Source organism: Puma concolor, chromosome A3 (genome assembly GCF_028749965.1).
Source record: "Puma concolor isolate L17-30 chromosome A3, mPumCon1.1.hap2, whole genome shotgun sequence".
Taxonomy (NCBI): domain Eukaryota; kingdom Metazoa; phylum Chordata; class Mammalia; order Carnivora; family Felidae; genus Puma; species Puma concolor.
Genome location: NC_141669.1, coordinates 124,407,944 through 124,428,731, shown reverse-complemented (window position 1 = coordinate 124,428,731; position 20,788 = coordinate 124,407,944). Strand labels below are relative to the sequence as shown.

General features: G+C 44.9%; 1 protein-coding gene and 1 long non-coding RNA gene across 6 annotated transcripts in view; one reads left to right on the top strand and one right to left on the bottom strand.

Moving 5' to 3' along the window:
- On the bottom strand, positions 1–5,980 carry SRSF6 (serine and arginine rich splicing factor 6). The gene is made up of 6 exons (XM_086702240.1): positions 5,847–5,980; positions 5,475–5,623; positions 3,998–4,122; positions 3,426–3,634; positions 3,074–3,157; positions 1–2,977 (listed from the first exon to the last, which is right to left on the bottom strand). The coding sequence occupies exons 1-6, from the start codon at positions 5,951–5,953 to the stop codon at positions 2,617–2,619; spliced, it is 1,035 nt and encodes a 344-aa protein (XP_086558366.1). The 5' UTR covers positions 5,954–5,980; the 3' UTR covers positions 1–2,616.
- The window catches only part of LOC147582744 (uncharacterized), a 136,862-nt gene continuing 122,027 nt past the window's right edge, over positions 5,954–20,788 (top strand). For 3 of the 5 annotated variants that reach the window (XR_015249474.1, XR_015249473.1, XR_015249476.1), the window contains exons 1-2: positions 5,954–6,092; positions 7,744–7,881. This is a non-coding gene — a long non-coding RNA (uncharacterized LOC147582744). The other 2 variants (XR_015249475.1, XR_015249477.1) reach the window with 2 other exon arrangements.

Here is a 20,788-nt window from a genome sequence, read left to right as displayed (position 1 = left end):
AACCCTCAGTAAGCATTTTATTGAGGAGATAAAGCATAAAGTAGGTTAACAAAGTGGGCAAAAGAAGATACCAAGATGAAAGGTAGTAACAACACAGGACTGGAACGTAAATCACAGGAACTGGTAGGACTCAAATTGGCCTTAAAGGCACTATGGCGTGTCAGTCAACACTATCAGGTAAAAAGAAAGGGGAATCGAGATGTTGCTCATTTCTATTTTTGCGCTCAGTTTAATACTCTATCTAGCCAAGGATTTACACATGGCATGTTGCAGAGTCTCAGATTCTACTGATAAGTTAGCAAGGAACTAATAAACATTTCAGCAGTCAACTCTGTTCTCAAGTGGGCCAGTGTTATAGTGGTTTAGGTATATCCAATGACATTGAGGTCCACAGGGATAGAATAGGACTAGATTCTCAATAAGCTGGTCTTTGCTATTACCAGGAAACTTTTATGGGCGTAGGCACTTACCCATATAATTACCCACTTTGGGGGCAAGCAAGCTAACAATGTAGGTAAACCTGCCCATTACCATGTGAGGTTAGACTAACACAAGAAAGCCCAGTTGAAAGATGTTTTACACTTTTACAAAGTCAAATTTCACACTGCAATATTCCCCCCTCCTTCCTTTTTAAAAGGCTGTGGTTTTAAAAGCTTTTGTTCTTTCCCTGAAAACGAGAAAACTTTGGTCAAAGCCAATTCTTAAACCAACTTGTTCTTTAACCAAATTTTGAAAGGCAGCTGGAGATGTGCCTCTTCGTGAATTGTACCTTCTGTTCTTTCAAGTAGGAAAGTAACTACAATCACAGACACTAGTGTCTTCTTTCAAATTCTGAAGTTTATACTGGGAAAAAACCCATTTCTTGTGAATATCTAAACTTTAAAACAGTATGAGAGTAAAGAAAAGAAAATAAGGTCATGGAAGAAGCATCAGCCTTTTGGGGCACTATTTTCCTAAGAGTTAGGCTCTAAAATTTTCTAACAGGAAGCTCAGAAATTTCTGAATAACAAATCTTTCTATGCACTAGCAAGTACTCCTCCCAGCTACTCTGGGATTTTGACACCTAAATCTTTGACTCAATTTTCTCAAGCAGCCTCATCTCAGGTATGCCTTCTGGATTATTGGAACCTACAAACCAACTCTAGATTATCATGCTTTCTAGTCACATCTGTGGCATGATGAGCACTATGCCACCATGCCCCATTATAGTACAATCCAGTCCTTGACACCTTATGCAGTGACAGATCCTAGAAGATAATAAAGCGGAGTCAAACAATCGGTATCTTGGTTTCAAACCAAGATTAATGAGTGCTTTTAAATGGAATTAAAGTATCTGAACATAAAAATAGGGGGTAATTCATTTCTCAAATTGCAACTTCAACTAATTAGGTTTATAGATGCATGGGCCCATTGGTTATCCAGTAACTCCTACAAATTTGCAGTATAATTTGGCTTCCACAGCATATATTAAAGTACAGAAAATTTAGAGGTTACCCATGTAAATTCTTTTCAAGCCCACCATATGCTGTAAAGTTACAAGGATGATCTAATCAATTATCACATAACCCCATCAACCATTAACGACTGATGGCTGGGTGGAATTTCACTCTAATCAGCAACCAATTTTACCAAGCAACCTGTTAAGTGCCTGTTAAATATAATAATCTTCCAGCTGAAAATGCAGTATTTGCTTTTCTACTTTGAACAAGAATACGCTAAATTTCCAAAGAAAGGCTACTTCCATTTTCATACAACAAACACTAAAGACCATGGAACCATATTCTAACAAAACACTAATTACACTGACCATTTCTCCATAAAGTGGGATTACCAGGCTAAACGGGTTCTCAAGTATTAAGTACTTCTTCAAGAGTTCAATTAAATTTAAGTTGAAAAGTTTTCATCATTTAAAATCCACTAACTTAGGCAAAATCATATAATAGACGGACCACGAAATACCTTTTAAACTCAAAGGGGCAGATAGGACTTTGGCAAATTTGATTAACAGCACAAAATGTTATCCAAATCCAATAATTTATTGCTGGTCTGAGGCTTGCCTTCTTTTACACTTTGAATTTACATCGTTTCCACAAAGAGTAGATTACCAATATTTAAAGGAATTTAATAGTGACCTATTCAGTAAGGCAATTATCTTGGTAGCAAATTTTTATTGAAATCTTACATAACTCAAGCTTATAAAAAGCCAACATAATTGAAAATTGGGTTCTCCCTCTAAAGCCTTAGGTATTCAAAGCTTGAAACGGTTAATTTAAAAGTAAGCAAACAAAACAACAAAACCCCTGCAGCAGATCCTGCTGAAATACTTAAAAAAAATCTAAATGAGCTTAATCTTTACAAAAGTTATTTTAGCTCAAAAGCTATAAAATCAAAGTTATCTTAATTCTACAAAGAAGGGAGAGGATCTTTGACTTCATGCCACCATTTCTTTAGAACCTCATCTTTTTCATCAAATTTGGCCACAAATCAAATTTCTGTGTGCCCCTGTTTTCAGGAGATTCCTCTTGCAAAGAGGCCAAGTACAAACATGGAAGAGTAACTGCTTAAGCAAGTAGGAAAGTGTTCCATAATAGTGTGCAAAGAATGTAGAGTTCTAAGTTAATCTCTGGAACTCGATCTGGACCGTGACCTCGACTTTGAACGAGATCTAGAACGGGATCTTGAAGCTCTTTTTGGTGGAGGGGACACAGAACGTGCCTTTGAGGGTGGAGCAGGTAGGGGTGAATTTGAACGAGACTGGCTCCTTGATCTAGATTTTGACTTTATATCACCTTTTCCATTTTCTTTGGGGGAACGAGATCGAGAACGAGACCTGCTTCGAGATTTCTCATACTCCTTAGATCTGCTTCGAGAGCGTGAACGGGAGCCCCGATCAGACTTGGGCTTAGATTTGCTTTTTGATCTGGATTTCCTGCCTTTTGATCGAGAACGTGATCGACCTTTGCTCCGAGACCTGGATCTGGACAAGAAGAGCCGGATTTTTTTCTCAATACCTTGCCAGAACATACAAATAGAGTAACATTCAGAAAAAAAGATCTAACAGCTCATTATTTACCTGGAGCGACTTTTTGAGATACTTCGAGATCTACTGCGGCTGCTCCTGCGACTCCTACTTCGTGACCTTCTTCTAGACCGTGACCTATAACAAAAGATGCAATAAAAAACATTAATCTCATATTTCAACACAAACTTTTGTGTCATTTACAAAAAACAGTAAACAAAATATAATTTCTTACCATAAATTAAGTCCACCTTAAAACATTGAAAAGAACCTCAATGATGCACAACACAAAAGAGACTACATACTGAATTTCAACTAAGCATCAATTGAAATACTGCTGCTTGAATTTTTCTTTGCTCTTAGCAAATATGATTTCTTCTCCTTTCCCTGTATTTCAACAAATTACCTTGATCTGCTTCCAGAGTAAGACCGCCTGTGGCTCGTTCGTGGTTTATCCTCAATGAGCCTGATATTTCTGCCATTTATTTCTGTACCATCCAGTTTATCCAAAGCACGCTTCATGTCAGAGTAGGAACGAAACTCAATCACGCCTTCATTTGTGCGTTCTTTGTGAGCATCCGCATAGGTTACTTCACCTGCTTGTCTCATGAAATCCTAAAGAAGCAACAAGATTAAACTCAGAAATGTAATGAAAAAAATCTACGTACTGTACTGGATTCTCAGAAATTTAAGAAAAAAGTGAAGCAAAAGCCTACCTTTTAAACATTAGCCATATCGTTTTTTTTTTTTTTTAATTTATTTTGAAAGAGAGCACACACACGGGTAGGTGGAGCAGCAGAGAGAGAGCGAGAGAGGATCCCAAGCAGGCGCCGAGCTATCAGCGCGGAGCCCGGATGTGGGGCTCAAACCCACCCAACTGTGAGATCATGACCTGAGCTGAAATCAAGAGTCAGATGTTTAACTGAGCCACCCAGGTGCCCCAGCCGTATCATTTTTATCTCAAATTATAGCACATACCTTTAAATCTTGCCAACTGCAACGACTAGAAAGATTTTCTACAATAAGCCTGAATTCTGTACGAACAGGTGGTCCATATTTGTCTCTGCCAGAGGTTCTCCGACTGCTGTATCCACCTCCACCACCTTTATCACATGAAGAGAATAATTAGATGCTTTGTAATGACAGGGATGCATGTTTTTTGAAAGTTAGTACAAACATATCAACTTTTATTTACTGGAGTAGGACTTTGCTATTATACTGCTAAACCTTTGATACAGTTGTGATTTGCCATAAATTAAATTAAGGGCAAGTCAAATAGACTAAATCCAACTAAACTTCTCCTACAATCTGTTAGAGAGTGACTGCTCCTTTATTCAATTTACCTCGCTAAGTTTTATTTTACAGAACATTGTAAAATATAAAACTTAACTGATTACATGCATTTCTACATTTTACAAAAATGTTTACTAGTTACACTAAGTACTTACATCACAGTGTGAGGTTTTTGGTGGTGGTTTGGCCACAAAACACGCAAGGTAACAGTCACCTAGTTCAGATTAACCAGTTTTGTCTAACCCTTGGAATCCTCACCATCACCCTGCGTCTAATGGCAAAAGGCTGCTGTCGTCATGGCTTCCGGTAAGGTCAGCCAAAGGGTCATAGGGCAAGGGTCACACAATGTATGGAAAAGCCAAGGCCAATCAGGAAAGGCAGTCATCTTAGCCTCAGTGGACACAGCCTCAGCCCCATTGGTCACTTTCAAATTGAAACATCAAGGACTTGTTAAAAAGTTTGAATTCAACATGCAACAATTTCAACATCAAACATTTAACATAACCAAACCCCTCCCACCTCCTCCCAGTAACATGCCCCAAATAATTCAAATGCAGCATAAAGCTTATTTAAATCTGTGTGGTACTATACCACATTAGTTAAAAATAGTATTTTCTTTGGCCCCCGCCAATTTTAATAACTCTAAGACCTAAACTTAAAACTCCTCCCCTTACCCCGTCCCCACCCCACCCCACCTCCACCCCAGCCTGCCCTCAAACTTCTACTCTAAAACATTCACATTTCTAGCTAAAGCACTGTCGGGTAAGCAAGGGGATACAACAAATACTGCCATCCCTCACTTCCTCCGTGGGCAGAGCCCACGACAGTGCTGACAGGGGCCCAAGCCACCCCCCGCCCCCAACTTAGCAAAAAAAAACAACAAAAAACAACAACAAAAAAACCCCCACAACAACAAAATTAAATATATAAGCCCCAAAACAGCCCAACCCTGGCTAGGCAAAACCCACAACCCAATCCCCGCGCTCCGGCGTCCCGTAGCTGTCCCGAGCAGGCGTGAAGGCAGCGGCGCCCGGGGACACTGGAGCCAGTGGACCCCTGCCACCGCGCCTGCCCGGGCTGGGAGGCCCCACCCCGCCCACCCTAAGCCTGCGCCCGCCCCCCAGGATCCCAAGGACGCGGAGCGCGCGGGGGTGGGACTCACTGCGGCTTCCGTAGCTGTAGCCGTCGCGATCGCGGCGCGGGCCCCGGGCGTGCTCCACGATCACGCGCTCGCCGCAGAGCTCTTTGCCGTTCAGTTCGTAAACGGCGTCGTCGGCGTCGCGGGAGTCCTCGAACTCCACGAAGCCGTACCTGGGGGCGGTGCGAGAGCCGGGAACCGGCAGGCGACGTTAGGCCGGGGGCGCGCACGCCCGCGCGCCCACCCTCCGCGCGCGCTCCCGCGCTCCCGCGCCGCCGCCATTTTGGAGGCCCTGCCACGCGGCGCCGCGGCCTGGGCCATCTTCTGTCCAGCGGACCCCGCCGCCGCCAGACCCAGGGCACTGCGGACGGACGCGGGCTCCCAGGCCGGACTCACCCATTTTTGAGGTCTATTTCGAGGAGACGGCCATAGCCGCTAAAAAAGCGCTGGATGTCCTTTTCCCGGACGTTGTAGCTAAGGCGTCCTATGTAGACGCGCGGCATGTCTGTGGCGGGCGAGGGGCCCGAAGGCTGGCGTCGAACGGCTGACCGCAAAGCAGGAGCCGCGGTGCGGGTGCGGGGACGGCGAGAGCCCGAACACGCGCCTCACACCGCAGCGGCGGCCGAGTCCAGCCACACAATGGTGCGCGCGCGCCAGAGCTGCACTATAAGGGAAGGCGAGCTGGGGGCGGGGCCAGCGCGTGGCGTCAGCGCGCAGCACGTACCCTCCCGCTCTGGAGCCCAGGGCTCGGGGGTGACTTGCAGGTCTACTTCCGCGAGGTTTTGGGGAAGTGCAGTTCTGCTCGCTTACACAATTTTCCCCACCCATTATTGTAAACGTAGTTTCCCGTCGTCGAGCCACAGACTTGTCTTCTAATTTGTACTTTTTAAAAAACCTCCTTGGTCTGATCTCTCCGGGACAGGAGCTTGGGAGGCAGTCCCGAAGGACTCCCGGTTTTCATTGGTTCCTGATGTTGTCGTTAATAGGACTCTGTGGTCTCTGATTGGCTCCTTAAAGCGAGGCTGCAAATTTCCTCCACTGATCGGCTCACGCTCCGCTCGGCGGGCAACGCGCGCTCCGACCCATGATTATCCCGTTTCACCTAATCCGAGGTTTACCCTCCGGAGTAGTGGTGACCCGCACGGTTTCGCGTTACGAGCATACAGCCTTGTTGGCCTCTATCCCTGGTGGTCTCACAGCTATCATCAGCCTTGACCGCCTCGCTGCCCGTCCCCCTCCATGGGTCTTTTCTTGAAACACTGGCAAGTCACCTGTAGATTGCTGTGTACGTGGTAATTCCACTCTCGCCGTGGGTGCTCCCAAAGGGAGTACGACCGAGGTCTCTGGCCCAAGAAAGTTAATCAAGACCTGGCAGCCCTCCTACACGGGTGCTGTCTTTTTCTCCTCCTCATGGAGAGTCCCGTGAACCAATAGGTTGGAAGCCCCCGTGTATTCGATAGAAATATACTTTTTTTTTTTTTTTAGTGTTTCATTGGACATGCCTTTTAAAGCTGGAGAACTACATGAAAACCCCGAAGGAGTAAGTTTAAGTGGAGAGCAGAAAGCCCTAGTGTACTCTGAAATTTGACTACAGGAAAGGAGACTGGGAACGAGGGAGTAGAGAGGTGGGGAAAGACGGGATAGCACGGTGTTACAGAAGCCAAGAGAAGAAACAGTATCGGTGAGATAACACTGGCTGTTCAGGCATTTCCGAATATTCCATTTCTTTTTGAGCGGTTCAACCTTGATATTCTTTAGCTGGTTGAGAGAGGGCGATTTGGTCTTCCAGGGAACTTTTAGCAAAGTCTAGAAGCAAACTGATTATCACGACAGGGGGAGAAGTGTTAATGCTGGCATCTAGCGGTAAAGGCTAGGTAGTGCTTAAAAGTTAAATACAACACAAGAATATAGATCTATAAAAATTCGTGGGATATAGTAATTAGGGAAAAGAAAATTCAACAGTGCGACATTTTTTCACTCATCAAATTGTCACTATTTTAAAAAATGTTAAAATTCATTATGGGAAGAGGTGCATCAGGAAATGGCGCTGATACAGTGTCGGTTGGACTGAACATTCTATTTGGGAAGGTAATGGGGTAGTACTTACTAAAAGATGAATATAGGCAATGGGGTGTCACCTTCTGTCTTTGCAGTTAATGTGCCCAAAGAGAAAGATGCAGCTAACATCATCCTTTGCTTCCTCTAACCTCTCCCCAAAGGCCAATGGCTACTTTTGTTTGTTTTCTTGTTTGTTTGGGTTTTTGTTTAAGTTATCTCTGTGTCCTATGTGCAGCTGGAACTCACTACTCCCAGATCAAGAGTCACACGCTCCATGGACTGAGCCAGCCAGGCGCCCCCCAGTGGCTACTCTTAACAAAAAACCATTAACCCACCAACTACAGGAGACAGTCTCAAATGATCATCATTGAAGGTACTATTGGGCCATCAGCATTCTGTAGAGTCTTGTTGATGATCTAACTCACCTCTGTTGATATTTTGGAGGAAAGACTCAAGGGCGAAATGATGGATGTATAGCACAGGAGGCCACTTCTTTTAGATACCTACAGTTGTGGCAGATAACGATCACTCTTGCTGATTCTAAAATTGTGGAGGTAACTGCAGAAGTCTGTCAGCAAGAGAGAGTGGCCTCAGTCTGATCCAAAAGAGAGTTAATAACTTTGAATCCATCCATAAATACCCAGATTGTAAAGGATAGTTTAGAGCACACATTGTTGTGGTTTTCAATCCCAAGTACCATGTGATTTGAAGTGGGTATAAACTGAATTGTGATAGGTTTTGCTATATTATGTCTGGAAAACTTAGCATTCCAGAAGCTGTCATCTTGAATGGACTTGGGTTGAACTTGGCAACTCAAGTGTGTTTACATGGAGTGGAGTGAATGTATGCAGGTGTTGCTGTAGAAATGGAATTCAGAAATGGAAATTGTCAGGGACAGAGTTTGAAAGAAATGTGAATCAGATGATTGAAAGAGCTCGGAAGTGATGAGATTAAAGGTACATTTCAATTGCGGTATTGGATTAAATGTTGCCAAGCTAATCCAAACCCTTTTTGAAAAACATCTGTACAGGGTTCATCTAGACAGGGTTTTTCAACCTAAGCACTACTGACATTTGGGGCCAGGTAATTTTCTGTTGTGGGGGCTGTCCTGTGCACTGCAGGATGTTTAGCAGTGTTCCTGGCTGGCATCTACCTGTTAGACACCAGTAGCTCTTTCCCTCCCCCCAGCTGTGACAACTAAAAATAGATTGAGTGAAGAGGATTAAGAGGTACAAACTTTCAGTTATAAGTCATGGAGATGAAAAGTATAGCACAGGGAATATGGTCAATAGTATTGTAATGATGTGGTGTGGTGACAGATGGTGACCACACTTAAGGTGGTGAACATTGAGTGATGTATAGTTTTTGGATCAATCTGTTGCACACCTGAAGCTGATATAACATTGTATGTCAATTATAATTCAGTAAAAAAAATTGGGGGGGTTAACAAAATGTTTTGAAATGTTGACAAATGTCTGCTAAAGCATAGAATTGACACTTAAGGTGTTGCTTGTGACAGTGAGGGGATGTGTGTCACTGAGAAGGGGATTCCCTTGTGTTCTGAGTATTCAAGGAGTAACCAGAATTTTCAGCAAAAGTGGAAGGATAATGAGGTTTCACCACCCAAGAAGACTGGGGAGGATACCTTGGTGGCTCAGTCTGTTGATATCGGAGTCTTGGTTTTGGCTCAGGTCATGATCTCACAGTTCGTGTGTTTGAGCCCTGTGTTGAGCTCTGGCAGTGTGGAACCTGCTTTGGATTCTCTCTCTCCCTCTCTCTGCCCCTCCTGCTCTCCCTCTCTCTCTCTCAAAATAAATAAATAAACATTAAAAAAAGAAGACTGGGGATATACTGAAATATTTACATATCTGGTGTCATCTGAGCAATATGACAAGAAAATGTAAGGCTCTGAGTATAATTAACTGTGAACATATAATTTTTTTTTCTTTCTCAATACATGAATTTGAGCCCACAGCATCCAAGCACATGCATGGTATAATGCTTACATCAAGAACCTACAAATAAATAAACTCTATTAATGTCAAGTGGAAAAAATGCACAGAGGGGACCCGAGATATAAATCTGTGAGTTTGTCAAATACTAGATGAAACCCCCAAAAAAAGTAGACTGAGAGCAGAAGAAAATTCAGAACTATGCCCTGGGGGACTGTATTAACTCCTATGTGTAAGCTGTATGGCTGCTGTAACAAATTACCATCAACTCAAGGGTTGAAAGCAACACAAATTTATTAGCTTGCAGTTCCAGAGGGCAGGAGTCAAGTGGTTCACTGGGTTAAAATTGGTGTCAGCCCGGCTGCACTCCTTCTGAAGGCTCTAGGGGAGTATCTGTCTCCTTGCCTTTTCCAACTTCTAGAGACTGTCTGCATTCTTTGGCTTGTGGTTCCTTCCTCCATCGTTGAAACCATGAATTTTGGTTGAGACCTTCTTGCATCCAGTTACTCTGACCCTGACCTCTGCTTCCGTTGCCAGATCTCCTCCTCTGATGCTGAGTTTCTTGCTTTCCTCTTATAAGTCCCTCACCCCCACCCCCACCCCCACCCCCAGCCGTGATTACATTGGGCCCACTTGGATACTCCAGGATACACTCTCCATCCGAAGATCCTTGACCTAATCACTTCTGCAAAGTCTCTTTTGCCATGTAAGTAAGGTAACATCTTAAATTCTAGGGATTAGGACATGCACATCTTTTGTGGGGGCACTATTCTGCCTGCCAGAGGGACTCTGAAACTTAAATACAGGAAAGGAGACTGGGAAGGGAGATAGGGAAAGAAACCAAAGAATACAGTGTCACAGAAGAAGCCAAGAGAGGAAAGGGTCTCAAGGAGGTGGTGACCTTCGACAAACAGAAAGTTCACGAGGCTTTGACCCAGCCACCGTACTCCTAGAAATCTTTTTGACAAGAGGATTGATTTGTAAAACCTTAGGCCCTAAGATGATATTCTAGCAGTGGAATACTCTAATCACTAAAAAGAATGTTAGATTTATCGATTTGACAAATACTTATTGTGTGCCTTCTGTGTGCCAGCCACTGCTCTTGGCATTGGGAATACAACAGGGGAGCTATGCATCAGGGTTTGTAAACACACCTTAGGCCAAATCTGGCCTGCCACCTGTTGTGTAAGTAAAGTTCTGGTGGAACACAGCCATTCATTCACGTATACCGTGTCTGCTCTTCAACCACAACAGCAGTATTGAGTAGTTGCAATAGAGACTGTCTCCCACAGAGTCTCAAATATTTAATAGCTGGGTCTTCATAGAAAATGTTTGCCTACCCGAACCCCTGATATAGACTTATAGAGATGCTCATGGTATGTTGTTAAGTGAGAAAGGCCAGGGTTAATATATGCATGATTTCATTTTTTTAAACAACAATAACCTTCTCAACCTCCCAAGCCCCAGCACGTTATATGAGTATGCATGTGTATGTGGGGTTGGACTTGTGGTTGTCTCTCAGCATCAGTGAGGTTAGGTCCTACATAATCATGTCCCCACTAACTTTCTCTCAGTGTTCCTTACTCCTCCTTCTATCTGCTCCTTACTGTGCCTTGAATATGTCAAGCACACACCAACCACAGGGCCTTTGCATTGAATGCCTCTCTGTGTCTGGAGCTCTCTTTTCCTGTGACTTGTCTCCTCATCTCTGGTTTCTGTTCAAAGTCACCTTCTCACCCCTGTAACTACTTATTTTATTCTTTGATATGTTATTTCCCCCCCAGCTTTATAGAGATATCATTGACATACATTTAAGGTGTAATATGTGATGATTCAATACACGTGTATGTTGCAAAATGATGATCACAATCAGGTTAATTAATCCCTCCGTCCCCTTAACATAATTACCATTTTTATATGTGGGTGATAACATTTACGATCTGCTCTCAGCATTTTTCCAGTTGTTAATACAGTGTTGTCTATTGTGAATTGTAGTCGCCATGCTGTACATTAGATCCCCAGAACTTACTCATCTTATAACTGAGAGTATGTACCCTTTCACCGACATCTCATTCCCCCCCACCCTGGCCCCTGGCAACTGTTTCTACAAGTTCAGCTTTTTTAGATTCCATATATAAGTGAGAACATGTGGTATTTGTCTTTCTCTGTCTGACTTATTTCACTTAGCACAGTGCCCTCAAGATCCAACCATGTTGTCACAAAAGGCAGGGTTTTCTTTTTTTTAATGCCTGAATAATATTCCATATACATATGCCACATTCTTTATCTGTTCTTCTGTCGGTGGACACCTATGTTATTTCCACGTCTTGGCTATTGTGAATAATGCTGAAATGAACATATTCAAAAAGTGGTATCTTTTTGAAATAGTGCTTTCATTTCCTTTGAATATATACCCAGAAGTGAGATTGCTGGATCATATGGTATTTATATTTTTAATTTTTTGAGGAACCCTCCCCGTTGTTTTCCTAGTGGCTGCACCAATTTGCATTCCCGACAACAATGCACAAGCTTCCCTTTTGTCCACATCCTCACCAACACATGTTGAAAGCAGCTGTTCTGACAGGTGTGAGGTGACATCTCATTGTAACCCCCATTTTATTTTGTTTTGTTTTGTTTTATTTAATTGTATTTTATTTATGTTTTATTTTATTTTTGAGAGTGAGAGCGGGGGAGGGGCAGAGAGTGAGGAGGACAGAGGATCTGAAGCCGGCCAGCTCTGTGCTGACAGCAGCTGATGGGCTTCAAACTCGCAAACTGTGAGATCATGACTTGAGCCAAAGTCGATTGCTTAACCGATTGAGCCACCCAGGAGCCCCAATAACCCCCATTTTAAACTAGCATCCCTCTCTGAACTCTAGATTTTTTTTTTTAATGTTTTATTTGTTTTTGAGAGAGAGAGTGAGCAGGGGAGGGGTAGAGAGAGAGAGGGAGAGAGAGGATCCTAAGCAGGTTCCAAGCTGATATCAGAGAGCCTGACGCAGGCCCTGACCCTACCAACCATGAGGTCATGACCTGAGCCAATGTGCAACCGACTGAATCACCCAGGCGCCCCTGCACTCTATATCTTCTTATGCTGTTTTATTTTTCTATATAGAACTCTCATCACTTGACATAGTATTTACTGTCTGTGCCCACCCCCACTAGAACGTGAGCTTCATTAGTGCAGGAACGTTGTCTGTTTCCTCTGTGTGCCGTCTCCAGCCCTGAGAAGTGCCAGGCATGCAGTGAGTGCTCAGTGAGAGTAGTGCCGCTCAGGCAGTTGTTGCGAACTCATGGAGCGAGTATGTCCATTTAGCAGGTATTATTGCTGCAGGGGTCATCAGGGCCTGCTGATGGAATGGACTCTTCTTCCTTCTGATTCAAGCCCCACTCACTCATGCTGCCTGGACACTCAGACCCTCTGCAGGGATGCTCACTCCAGATCCCACATCTCTTCCACTGGAACTTACCTAGACAGGATCCTGGTGTGGCTAGACAGCCACAGGAATTCTCGTACATGGTCAGTGGGAATGGCAATTGGTGCACTTTGGGAACTGTGTGATAGTGGCAACTAAAGCTGAAAGCTGCTAGCCCACCGCCCACCGCTGTGACCTGGCAATTCTGTTAAAGAAACGTGTACGTATGCTCTTCCAAAGGAATGTACTAGAAGTCCGTAGCGGCATTATACGTGGGAGTCCCCAAACTGGAAACCACTCAGATGCGCATCAAAAAGAGCGTGGTCCAATCATTTGTGGTTTATTCATACCACAACTACTACCCAGCAATGAGATTGAACTACAGTACACAGCCCAATCAGTGGATTTCACGACATAAGCATCTAAGCAAGACACGAAGGAACCCATACCATATGGTTTCATGTATGTAAAGCTGAAGAAGAAGCCAAACCGATCTATGGTATCAGAAGTCACAGTGGGGGTGGTGACCAGGAAGGAGGCTTCTGGACTTCGGGTCCTAGCTTGTATCTTGAGGTGGGTGCTTGTTACACAGGTGTGCCCTGTTTGAGAGAATTCATTGAGCTGTGCACTTCTGATTTGTGTTCCTTGCTGTAGGTATGTTGTACTTCGATGGAAGATTTTTTTAAAAAAAGGAATATCTCTGTAAAACAAAAAATTATAATTTACTTGACCTGGAGCACTCTGGGTTGTGCTGGACTAATTAGCTCCTGAGGATTTGATTCATAGTCTTTGCCCATGAATGTCACTTTGTCTGAATCAGTTGACTATTTTGGTTTTGTCTTCCAGTTAGGTTTCTGTAGACCCAGTGCTCCTTGACTGGGAAGGTGGGGGTCTGTCGCCATCTGGTGGCCATTTGTATGATTACAGCGGTAGGTAAATTCCACTGGCTGCCTGGTCCAGGGGTCAATGAAGCTCAGAGAGAGGAGGTCTTTGAAGGTCCCTCAATCTAAATCTTCTGATTGTCAACACCTTATTCACCCCCAGGTTTTCTGGCCCTTACTTGAACATCTCCCAAGTTGAGAGTTTACTGCCTAACCAGACAGCTAAGTCCATTTTTGGACATCTCTCATTTTGAGTAAATTCTTTATAAAAGTGAAAAATTGCTTCCTTGACTTATCTAGCCACTGGTCCTGATTGTGTCCCTGAGGCTGTTCAAATAACCACATCTGCTTCCCACACCTAGGTCGTCCAGATGTTTGGGGGCAGCCCTCAGACCTTCTGTTCAAGTAAGTCCTCTCTTCTGGCTAGATGTCCACAGTCCCCGAAACATCTCTTCTGGGGCTTGCTTTTCAGTCTGTTTGTCACCGTGGCTGCTAAGCACTCTGTACTCAGACTCATTGGTGACCTTCTTCAGGGTGGCCCTCAGGCTGACCTTGCCCCCCTGGACTTCTCTGCACCTGCCCGTTGCTGCTGCTGTGGCCATATTGTTCTCCAGGCCAGTTATGAGCTGCCTGCTGTCCAATTCCTCACTCAGCCCTACCTCTCTTACAAGGAACCTAACTGGAATTCTGGAATAGCCCAGTTGTGGCAAACAATGTTTGTCTTGAGAATGGGAGCAGGTGAGGCAGCAGAATGGAAATCCGGTGCTTATTGGCAGGTAGGCTCAGTCCTGGGGCAGCCGGGAGAAAAAGTGCTGATGAGGAAAGTCCTAGTTGGCCTCATGTCCGGTGAAGAGCACGAGGCCATGGGGAAACTCCGAAGACAAATACAAGAACCCATGGCGTACTTCGTGGATACTGTGGTCTCCATGCTTGTCAGAGTCCCATGGGAGGCAATGCTGGGCTCTCTTCCCAGGTCTTCCCCTGAGCTGGTGCGTGTAGGTTTCTGTTTTTCCGCCAGACACTAGGCTGTGGCTTGCAGACATTTTACCCATCATTAGTTCTACATGCTGTTATTTGGATACGTTCAGGCTGAAACATATTCCCGAATGTCTTGTGCATGCCCTTGCTTATCACCACAGCCCTTATTCTGGCAGCAAAAGCTGCATCAAATGGTGGTTTCTAATGTCCTAGAACAGAGGAGTCAAGCGAACTGCACCATGCCAGAGAGCGTCCAGGGTGTGTGCCCAGGGTGTAGAACCCAGTTCCTAGCAGAGTGAGGGAAAATAAGTCTTTTTAAAAGGTACCTTGCATGGCCCGGGCTCTGTGCTAGGCTCAGGGGGATAACAGGGAACGAGACAGACCCAGTCAGCTCTTCCAAAAATTGTAGGCCCAAAGCAGTGGTCCTCAGATATTGGTGAGCACCATTTAAATATGAAGGTCTACGGGCTCCATCCCTCGTAGGTGGAGTCACTGGGTGCAGGGCAGGGCCTCAGAATATGCATGTTCAGCATCTTCCAGTGTGACTGTGAAGCAGATGGTCAGGTGATCATGCTTTGAGAAATACTGGCCCAGGCTCTTGGGTCTTTGGAGCCCCTGTTCCTGGCAGCATTCCCTGGGAGCTTGTTAGACACGCAGGATCTCAGGTTCCACCCAGACCTACTGGACTAAAACAAGCATTTAAATAAGCTTCCCAGGAGGATTTGTGTTAAAGTTTGAAAAGCATTGCCAGTGCAGTGTGTGAGGATTTTCACCTTACTTCGGTATTGTTTTGATAAGAGAAAGAATGCATTCATGTATTATTTGGCAATTAAAAATCAATTAATGAAAAACTTTGTATAAACCAGGAAGATCTTGTACAGGAATGTTCACAGCAGCTGTATCCATAACAGTCTCAAACTGGAAACAGCCCAAATGTCTGTGTCAATAGGCGAATGGATAAACTGAAGGGGGCGTATTTGTAAAATGGAATACTACTCAGAAATACACAGGAACAATACAACAGTGTGGATGAATCTCAAATGCATTATACCAAGTGGGATGAGCCTGACGCAAAAAACCGCATGATGTTTGAGTCCATTTATATCATGTTCTAGAAAAGGCAGGACTAAAAGAACAGGAAGCCAATTCCTGGTGGCAGGGGCTGGTGTTTGGAGGAGAGAGCTGACTGCAGAGAAGGAGGAAGGAACTTCTTTGAGTGAAGGGAATGACCCATACCATGATTGTGGTGGTATTCACACACAATTATGCATTTACCCAAACTCATTGAAGAGGATGCTTTAATTAATTTATTTATTTATTACTGTTTTCATTTATTTTTGGGAGAGAGACAGAGTGTAAGCGGGGGAAGGGCCAAGAAAGAGGGAGACACAGAATTTGTAGCAGGCTCCAGGCTCTGAGCTGTCAGCACAGAACCTGACCTGGGGCTCAAACTCACAAACCGTGAGATCATGACCTGAGCTGAAGTCAGACCCTTAACCCACTGAGCCACCCAGGTGCCACTTACGTATATTTTTTTTAATGTTTTAATTTATTTTTCTGAGACAGAGACAGAGACAGACAGAGCATGAGTGGGGGAGGGGCAGAGAGGGAGACATAGAATGTGAAGCAGGCTCCAGGCTCTGAGCTGTCAGCGTAGAGCCCGATGTGGGGCTTGAACTCACGAACTGTGAGATCATGACCTGAGTGGAAGTGTGATGCTTAACTGATTGAGTCACCCTGGCACCCCAAACTGGATACTTTAAACGGGTGAATTTTACTGTACATAAATTATACACCAATAAAAATGATAAAAACAAGAAAAGCAAAACCAAGAGCATCAAGTACTTTGGGGCATCTTTGTTGTTCCCAGAGAGCCTCAGTTAAGTCTCCCCTCCTCCATCCCGGTGCCTCCACACAACCCCCACCTGAGCTTCCTACTCATCTCACCAAAAACTAAAACTAGGCCCTCCTGGCCTTAAAGGGGTGCTGTCTCCTGCAGTGTCTCTGGTGGCCTCGCTTTCTGCTACAGGCACAGCGTGGTGAACACAGTGTTAAATAGATTCAACAGGAACATGTTAATATTTCGGTGGCCTGTGTAAGTAAACAAAACCCCAGCTCTGTAAATGCATGAAGGGCAAGAAATCGAAGCCCATCATAGTCAACTAGGCTTTTCCAAATCAGGCAAATACTAAGGACAACCAGTCACAAAGAGCCCACCAGTCTTTAAGCTACAGCCCACCGAATAATTTCCTTTCATTTCCCCGCCTTCTCTTTTTGTCTTTCCTCCTAACCCTGTGGGAGGAGTGGATCAATGCTGCCAGATTCAAATAGGTTTTTACTCCAATAAATTCTTACAATTTTTAATATGCTTTTGCTCATTTTCTAAACTTAAAGAAATAAAAGATATAGGTGGCTCATTTTTGAGCATCTGGCTCTTGCTTTCGATTCAGGTCATGATCTCATGGTTTGTGAATTCAAGACCCACGTTGGGTTCTGTGCTGACAGTGAGGAGCCTGCTTGGAATTCTCTCTCTCCCTCTTTCTCTACCCCTCCCATGCTTGTTCTCTCTCTCTCTCCAAATAAATAAACTTAAAAAAAAAAAAGGAAATATAATTAACATACAATATTAGTTTCTATGTTCATTTATGTTATTAACAAGGATTAAAAGCATATTTCTGGAGCCAAATCGCTTCGGTTCTGTTTCCAGCTCTTTCAGTTGCTAGCTGTGTGACCTTGGACACATTTCTTAACCTCTTTGTGCCTCAAAGTAATAGTACCTGTCTCAAAGAGTGAGAATTTTAAAAAGTCAGTTTATTGTAAGGTTTTAGAGTAGTGCCTAGCTCATAGTAGATGTAGAGGTCACTTTTAGGCAACAGGCTTGAGCACTGCAAGGTAGAGCAAGGCAAAAGGGTCCAGAGTGACCAATGAGCTGATGCAAACAGGCCCATCAGGTGACCCACCTCAAAACATCCATAAGCCTTAACTAACCAATGAGCTACTTACAACCAGACACAGGTACCAAAAAAGGAAAATTCCGTGCATTCTCCTACTTCCTCACCTTCCCCCTTTAAACACCCCCCTCCCCCCCCCCCCCCCCCCCCCGTTGCCCTGTGGCAGACAGTCTCTGCTTTGCTGTCTGGCCATGCATTCAACAAACTTCTATCCTTTATTCTACCTTGCCTGAATTATTTCACTGCCCGTGCCTCTGGCTTCCACCCAATCTAGTTGCCCTACATTTGGGGACCCCCATCCAATTGGGAGAGACACCACAGTAGGCACTAAATAAGTGTTGGCTATTATTGTTGAATAAATGCAAATTTTATCCACACTTCCTTTCCCCCACCCCTGCTTAACATAGCCATGGAGATCATTTTTATGGACTGGTTACAAGCTAAGAACTCTTAGTTCTCTATCTTTTATGATAGGTTGATTCTAGAAGCAACCTCTGATCCAGTTCCATCTATCGTCACTGATGGAGGACTCTGGGGGAATGGCCTTGGGGGAGACACGAGCAGGAACTGGAACAGAATGAGCTCTAAGTTTGGGGCTCAGCCTGGGTCTGGGACAGTTTTGCTCTGTGGCCAAGAAGACAGGCTCAAATATGTCCCCCCAGCCCCCCAGAAACCTTTCTTGAGCCTCTGGCTCTTACTAATCCCTTGGGGTTCTGACTGCCTAAACTCTATGAGTGCCTCAGTCTCCACCTCTGAAAAATGGGGATGATCCCGGCTCCCAGGGCTGAGGTAGAGATCAGGTGAGAAGGCGTGGGGCTTGCTTTGTTTTGGGTTCCTCTGGAAGCCGACCCTGAGACAAGATGAAAGGGCAAGTGGTTTATTTGGGAGGTGATGCCAGGAAATGTCACTGGGAGGGGAAGACACGACAGGGAAGGGAAGAAAGCCAGGGAAGGGCTCATTATTGGGCTGATGACAATGGTGGCAAGGGCAGCTTTGTTCCGCTGGGGACTCTGGGAGCCGGTGAACACACCTCAGAGCTAGGCGCGAGGAAGCCGCATTACCTGTACATCAGCTGGCCAGCTGTGTTGGTTGCAGGCTGCTTCCAAGAGTGTTCACTCTGGCACTTCCAGCTTGCCTGAGTGGCCAAGAGAGATCAAGCCCTGGGTGGAGAGACGCAGGTGTTCCCAGCAAGGTGTTCAACTTTGGCTTGTGGAGAAGCGTGCCGAGGTAACCGAGCAGCCGGCTCAGCTCCGCTCGCCTTCCCTGGCGGTTCTGTTTGCACACCATCTAGCCCTGGTCAGAACTTACTGATGTATGGCTTCTAGTTGGCCCCTTGTGGTTGCCACTCTGTCCTTCCCACAAGGTTCAATAATAAAACCAACAGAAATAATTACCCCGCCTGAGATTGCAGATTAGCACATGAAAGGCCTCTTGTTCCAGCTGGAGACAAACCTCCACGGGAGACCAGACTGGCTTCAGCTCTAAGACCAGCCTGGCAGAGTCCAGTGGCCTAGTGGCCCACTCCTGGTGGGGGTTGTGGGCTGTTTCAAGTGTCAATGTCAGTGTTTCAAAACTTTGGCCACCAACATTTTAGATGTGATTTAGAGCAGAGAAGGGGCATCTGGAAGGGGGTGAGGGGGGAGGGCTTTGGGATCATCCAACTTTATACCTTTCCACTTCATATCCTGGAGCCTCATTCCTCATCTGTAAAATGGGTGTAATCAATCGAAGGATGAGCCTCATAGAGTTGACTTGAGGAGTAACTAAGACAGTGTACCTTCAATGCCTGGTGTGGTGTAGACCAGCGGTGACCAACTTTTTCTGTAAAGGGTCAGGCAGTCAATAGTTTGGCTTTGTGGCTACCTAGTCAAATCTGCCCTAGTAGCTCAAGCCCCTGTGGCTGAAGTACTATAAAAACAGGTGCTGACCCCTGGGGTAGAGAACAGGCAGAATGAGGAAGATTTTATTTCTCCCTCTTAGAGGAAAGAAATATTTCTTATTCATCTTTGTGTCCTCCTCTGGGCTCAGCATAGGGCCTGGCACATAGTAGGTGCTCAGGAAATGTTTACTGAAGGAAGAGAAACAACACATGACATAGGGAAGAGAAAGGCCTTTGGAGTCAAACACACCTGGATCTAAATCGATGTCTTCTCTATGTGACCTGTTTAAGGAGAAAATTGTTCATGACACTTGTTAAGAACTGGCAAGCAGACTTAATTCAGCAGATGCCCGGGGATAGGTGTAGGGGTGATTGTAATGGGGTTTGCAGCAGGGGAGAGAAATCGAGCTCACCTCCGAACACAACAAGGACAAGTAATTTATAGCTGAAAAGCAGGGAGTGGTCAGTGGACGGGAAATTACTAAGAGGAAACATAAGGAGTAAGGGAGATTATTTTTTAAGTTTATTTTGAGAGAGACAGAGCACAAGATGGGGGGAGGAGCAGAGAGAGAGGGAGAGAGGGAGGGAGAGAGAGAGAGAGAGAGAGAGAGAGAGAGAGAGAGAGAGAATCCCCAGCGGGCTCCACACTGTCAGTGCAGAGCCTGATGTGGGGCTCAAACTCATGAAACTGAGATCATGACCTGAGCTGAAATCAAGGGTCAGACTGAGACACTGAGGCACCCCGGGTGTACAGGGAATTCTACTTAAACTGATCTAACCGGACTCTGACCTAACCTGCTAAAGGCAGACCAGGGTGGTTAGGTGGGTGGTGGGGGACGAGGGACGTGGTTGAACATAGAGGAGGATCAGATATTCAGGCGGGAGGGATTCCAGCTTAACCAACCTAGCATGATTCTTGCTAAAGTTGTGTATAACAGCAGAGGCGAACACAGAATCCCCAACATCAGGGCCTCATTGGGAAGAAGGTTCAAAGGAGTCTGATTGCATTTTGGTCAAGGGGAGGCTCTTTGTCACTTAAACTAAGACACTTGCCCTCTCTGAGCCTCTGAGCCTGTAAAGTGGGCACAGAAATAATATTTACTGCACAAGATTGTTGCAAGCCTTATGGTGATTGTGGGAAAACGTGTAGGTGGTGAACAAATATTCTCTAAAAAGAAAGCATGAATGATGTCTCCACGCTTCACGATTTTACCCATGGCTTT

Coding starts and splice junctions, on each gene's coding strand:
- SRSF6 (XM_086702240.1), bottom strand. CDS start 5,953: ATGCCGCGCGTCTACATAGGACGCCTTAGCTACAACGTCCGGGAAAAG. Junction 5,624..5,846: donor GAAATAGACCTCAAAAATGG/GTGAGTCCGGCC, acceptor CACCGCCCCCAG/GTACGGCTTCGTGGAGTTCG. Junction 4,123..5,474: donor CTACAGCTACGGAAGCCGCA/GTGAGTCCCACC, acceptor CATGTGATAAAG/GTGGTGGAGGTGGATACAGC.